This window comes from Paramacrobiotus metropolitanus, unplaced genomic scaffold, assembly GCF_019649055.1.
Source record: "Paramacrobiotus metropolitanus isolate TYO unplaced genomic scaffold, Prichtersi_v1.0 Parri_scaffold0000001, whole genome shotgun sequence".
Classification (NCBI taxonomy): domain Eukaryota; kingdom Metazoa; phylum Tardigrada; class Eutardigrada; order Parachela; family Macrobiotidae; genus Paramacrobiotus; species Paramacrobiotus metropolitanus.
In genome coordinates this window covers 835562-840899 of record NW_026570221.1, presented here as the reverse complement: position 1 = coordinate 840899, position 5338 = coordinate 835562, and the positions used below count along the sequence as shown (strand labels likewise).

The window sequence follows — 5338 nt, the reverse complement described above, 5'->3', positions numbered from 1 at the left end:
ACCAAGAGTAGTTCTGTATGTGGAGTTGTGGGCTGAGCAACTCCAGCTAAGTTCAACCTCAACGGCTGGCAACAAATGTTAAACGTAGCCGCTGCTAGAGTGCGCACTGCGTTACACTGCAGTGTAACGGATATGCGCCCTTCAGCAGCGGCTACGTTACGTCACTGCCAGCTTCAGCTGGCAGACTCTACAGATACTACACAGATACAGCCATACAGGTAGCGCCAAATTGAAACTAACTGTACAGGTAGCTAATAAATGTCTCCAAATAGGTAGACAATCATCCCGCCAAAGGGTTCATCAGAATTCTCAGGTTCTGCCTGCCTCCATGCGTTCGGAATGGCTTATGCAGTACGCCGGGCAGATATCGACTAAATTTCGTATTCGTTAGCATATACCGATATTATAGGCGATATAAGTTATAAAAATAATATTTACTCTTCTCTTTTTGTGAACTATCTTAAATCTTGAGAGGAATGAATTTGTCGTGGTGGTAAACGTAGCGCGTATTGGCAATCGTTCGTAGCGCAACTGGGATTATGCTCAGTGGCAACTTCTTATTTTACTGTGCAGTGAAATCCGGAACATTCGTACTTAGTTAGCGGTCGATATGTCACCACATACTTCGCTGTACCACATCACAACATAATTATGTCACCACATATCATGCATATTTTCGCAACCGGAAACGGAATGTTATGCGGAAACAAACAAGCCGAAAATGTTTAATGCACTGAAACTGATAACATCCGGCGCAATGGAACTGTGCCACCCAGTTTTTATTCCAGTTTAAATTCAATTTTTTTCCGAAAGATTCTGCAAATAAATACTCTTTCGGAAAGTTTGAAGGTTTTGGTCTCGTTGCTCTGTAGCCCTCTGTAAGGTTCAGCGCTGCACCATTCGTACATTCAGTTCTATAGAACTTCCGGCACTTTAACTTACAGAGCGCATTTAAAGTGCGCGGCGAAACGGGCAAAGGGTCAAGGGTGTTACTTACTTTTAGCAGTTGACTTTTAGCAGTTGTAGCCACATGTCTATGATCGTGGTAATTTGCACCGAGCGCAGCGAGATGCTGCTGTTAAGCCTTCGTCAAGAGCACAAATTTGTCTCACGAGGTGTCTACGAGGTGCTTCACGAAGCCTTTTCCAGTTCCATTAATTTCTATTAATCCACCTGTTTTTCAGTGTTGTTACTTATGTATTCTTTTCTTAAAAGCACTTGCCCAATATCAGTTATGCGATTCCGCAAATTCAATACCATTTTCCAGTTATACTGTAGTTCGCGCTCGTGCAAAATGTGGTTTACAATCACCGCTGATTACTGCACAGTAAACCTGTATTTAGCAATAGCCAGAGTCTAGTTCAAAAGACAGAACTAGAAGTTTATTCTGTGTACATATAAATAAGTAAAACAACCGTGACAACGTGAAATCAGTAGGAAGAGCCCGTTATTTAATAAATAACCGGGAACAACGAACGACAAACGACTCCAGCCAGCAATTTCAACGTCTTGCGCAGCGATTCCTGGCTCTCCGTTGTCAATGCACTTCCGTGGCCGCTGGCGTGCAAATGCCGTTTTTCGCATAACCGGCACAGGCTCTCCGCGATGCGATAGAGAAGGTCATCATTCGCAGCGCATGTCGCAAAGATCTCCTTGGCTTCGTAGGCGTAGGTTCGCACCGGCGACAGTCCCCCGGATGGCTCAGTCCCTTTCCACTAACCAAATTACACTCCAGTTTTTACTCACTGGTAACTGGGTTGTGTGCTTGGTTTAAAAATTTACCTCAGAAACGGTTAACGGCAGAACAGCCGCCAGCAGCAGCTGCAGTCCTAAACGCGGATCATTAGCGCATACGCCTTGTCTGTAAAACCATGTAAAGGTCAGCGGCCTCTACGTAATGTTATTTTCTTTAACAAAACAAATGGATAGATTATTTTTAAGTCATATATTATTATTATTAAATCATATTCCTTTAAATTATTCAGATAGATTATTAAATCATGTTATCCGTACCAATCTTGTCAATCAGATATCAGCCGTTTAATAACAGTTTTTATTTATTAGCGCTGTATGTCTGCGACATATAGCTTTACGCTTTATTTAGCGAAAGTGCTTTTTCGTCACTTACCGCAATCCGGGCAGCGATAAAGAGAACTGCTCAGCGGCATCTTTCCGCTTGTCCTCGCTTCCAGTAGCCAGCAGCACTTTGCCTAAGACGTTGTGCGTGAGACAGCGCGTCCAGTTGGCGGGATGCAGCAGCAACTCTGCCGTCTCCAGCATCCGCCGACAGCGATGCTCCACCTCCTCCAACACTTTCTCCCGTTCGCCCGGTTCCGTCCGCGAGTCGTCATTCAAGAAGCGGTGCATCTTCTCGTGCTGTCGCTGGTCAATGGTCAACAAGCGGCGCGTTAAGCGCATGCGCTGCGCAATCTCGTCATGCCAACTGAAATCGCTCCAGGAAGGACCGGAATCGGCGGTTGCGTCGTTGTTGACTTCGAGAAGGGACAGCTGACTGTCCACAAAGTTGACGCAGTCCGCACAGGCGTCTTCCTCGCGGTGGTCGAAGTCGAAGCTTAACGGAATGGCGCGTTGACAGGCCGGTGTACAGCACAGGATGCATTCCAGTTCCGCTTGCTGTGTAATATGTGCAAAAGTAGCCAAAATTTCAGAAACTGCTTTAAAACATCCTGTTACAATATTAGTATGTGCAATAAATGAGTTTGAACAACTAAAGGCGTATATTTTCTATTTTAAATCTGTTATAATTCTGTTTGATACTAACTTCATTGATACTCTATAAGGTTTATGTAGCTGGCCTACTTACCTTGTGTGGATCGGCACATAACGCACAAGTGCACTGGAAGAAGTACCACTTCTGGAGATGCTGCTGCCGAATGGCCGTAGTCGTGAAGATTTCCGTATAGGCCAGCCGAACCTGAATGCAAACACCCTTCCGGATCAATCTGCTGGCCTTCCAGTGAAGCGGCCACTTGCGTACCTGCGAGAGGTCGCCGATGTCGTCGATGGCCTTGACGACCAGTGTCAGGCCGTCGAAGTAGGTCACCGCGTTGCGCTGGCAGGCGTGGTCGAACTGCGATCCCTCCAGGTACACGCCCTCGCCCAGGCGGCGCTGGTGCTTGTCACTGATGTCGAAGGAGTTGATCTTCAGTTTCCCGTACATTTCCGCCAAACTGCCAATAATTTTTTTATTAAGATTCATCTATAAAGGTTACTACTGCTGTATATGTACCTTGGAGTGACAGTAATTATAACACTTGCATAGTTTTGTTATGAGCTGACCTTTTTGGTTACATTTTATTATGTTTGTTGGAATACTTTAACGTAATTTTGTAGGGAAAACATAATCTTTATTTATTTACTTGCGTAAGTCCGGCACATCGGCTTCCCAGAGCAGCATGGCCAACAACTGCCGCAACTGTTGCACATCCTTCATCCACACTTCACTGCCGAGAATGTCCTCCGCGTGCGACACCAGCCGAGCGTAATCCCGTTCGGTCGCGTGGTTGGACGCAGCCGGCACGCCCCCTCGACGCTCGCAGCGGGCCATCGACAACTTCCGGTTCTAATTTAGAATATTTCAACATGTTAACATACCGTCTGCCCGTCTTAAATACTACAAACTGTGTTGACAAGCAAACTGCGCAAAGCGCAAGTAGCGACAAAAATTGTAGAAATTGAGGCGACAATTGCGCACAATACTGAACCGTGAATTTGATGGTCAAACTAGTGAATCTATTAAGCTTTATAACTTCTTACCGAAAGCATTGGTGATTTCAGTTTGTTATCGGAGTTGGAGTTTTGTAAGCGCGCGATAAGTTTTAGCATGAGCAGTAAATCATGCTGCGGCGCGATGGCTTTGGCGCGGAGAGCTTTGAGTAAAGCGCATTCGCTTCCGTGGCGCCATTGCTGGGATTTGTCCGCAGTCTATGGAACAGCAATAAAAGTTCTTTATTTAGATTCTGCTCCATAAGCGCTGCCTTTTTGGCACAAGTAGTAAAAAACAAAAACTGCAGTATGTCAAACACGTTCAACGCATAATGATATCATCATCAAATATATGTAAAATAAATCTACAGCGCTGAACTAAACTCTTAATTATTATTCAAACAAAAATTAATCAATTTTGAATTTTACCTGGCAGTCTGTGGAACAGTATCGTACAATTCCACATCCGGGGCACACAATATTCTGAATAAACTGAGTCTTGTCGCCTCCATTAGATTCCCCATTCTGCAATGGGCCATTAGTTAATCGCAGACAGAAAAAAATGTAAACCATTGACAAAAGTTAACCTTATGAAGCTCATCAAAATCCAGTGCGAATTCGTTGGAGAACGGGACGAAGCATCGATAGCAGTAATTCTGGAAATTCTCCGGATGCAGTGAATACAACCAGGGCTCGTTGCGCATCAGCACGTCCCCGGCGCGGACCGGAAACGACGCCGTCCAGCACGGTTGCGCCGTCTTGGCCAGCGCATCTCCCGCATTCACCGCCGTCGCATGCACATGCGTCTGTGTTGCCATTTTACTCAAATAAGATACTCCGTTGTTGTCGTTCCAAACGAATGTTAAGGTAAATATAAACCACGGGTAATAAAACTGTAATGAACGCCGGCGATTGTTGCGGAGTGACGCGTGTCTTTATTTAATTATCTTGTCCATCATCAGACTGCACTATATTACCGCCTCTCGACGTGCATACACTTAGACCGCTATCAGGGCTTCCTTAATGGTCTCTCCAAATGGAAAACCATACGGCGCAGTGTTGACAGGCGTACTTGAACCCAGTACCGGCTAATCGTCGCAGCGACCTGTCAACACGCTGGTCGGCAACTGTAGCTGCTTTTCCGCTGTAAATAAACGACGCTGCTTAACCTAGACCGGCATTTCGCAGGTTAGCCAATTTTTCCTGAGAGCTGATAAAACAACGTACACACTTCATGTCAAGTGGACATTGCAAGATATCAAGTGATTTATCGCGGCGGATAATGGTATGCATGTAAACAAGCAGTGTGGATTATCGTAGAAAGTCCGATCAGTTTACATGGAAATAACTGAACACTTGTAGAAAACATGTATCTGTACACCTGTATAAAACTCGTGCTTGTTCTCCGAGCCCGGTTGTAGCGTACAGATTGCGAGTTTGTGATTGCGAGTTACAGATTGCGTAGCAACTTTTCCTACAATATTATTGTGCATACTGTGTCGTTATTAATCTGCATAGAATGCGAATGTACCACACCGTGCCAGTGACTGATGAATTGGGACACCTTTGTAGGGCAGGTGATTGTGTTCCGTTGCACTGTGTATTGTCGATT

The 5338-nt window shown here is 45.2% G+C and overlaps 1 protein-coding gene across 2 annotated transcripts; it reads right to left on the bottom strand.

Moving 5' to 3' along the window:
• Positions 1-1213: 1213 nt before the first annotated feature.
• Positions 1214-5050, bottom strand: LOC129588110 (uncharacterized). Of its 2 annotated transcripts, none has more exons than XM_055482312.1 (9): positions 4314-5050; positions 4156-4251; positions 3778-3945; positions 3381-3583; positions 2999-3191; positions 2825-2935; positions 2129-2634; positions 1783-1861; positions 1214-1708 (listed from the first exon to the last, which is right to left on the bottom strand). In XM_055482312.1, exons 1-9 carry the CDS (start codon positions 4542-4544, stop codon positions 1538-1540), a joined length of 1758 nt encoding a protein of 585 aa, XP_055338287.1. In that variant the 5' UTR covers positions 4545-5050; the 3' UTR covers positions 1214-1537. The 2 variants fall into 2 exon arrangements, with proteins under 2 accessions (XP_055338287.1, XP_055338204.1); XM_055482229.1 differs by having other exon boundaries at positions 1214-1715; positions 4314-5049.
• Positions 5051-5338: the final 288 nt, after the last annotated feature.

What these genes read in the sequence shown, in the direction of transcription:
- LOC129588110 (XM_055482229.1), bottom strand. Translation starts at nt 4,544, where the DNA reads ATGGCAACACAGACGCATGTGCATGCGACGGCGGTGAATGCGGGAGAT. An exon ending in GATGTGCCGGACTTACGCAA is followed by an intron (nt 3,192 to 3,380) that starts GTAAATAAATAA and finishes AATTATTGGCAG; the next exon opens with TTTGGCGGAAATGTACGGGA. An exon ending in TATGTGCCGATCCACACAAG is followed by an intron (nt 2,635 to 2,824) that starts GTAAGTAGGCCA and finishes CATATTACACAG; the next exon opens with CAAGCGGAACTGGAATGCAT.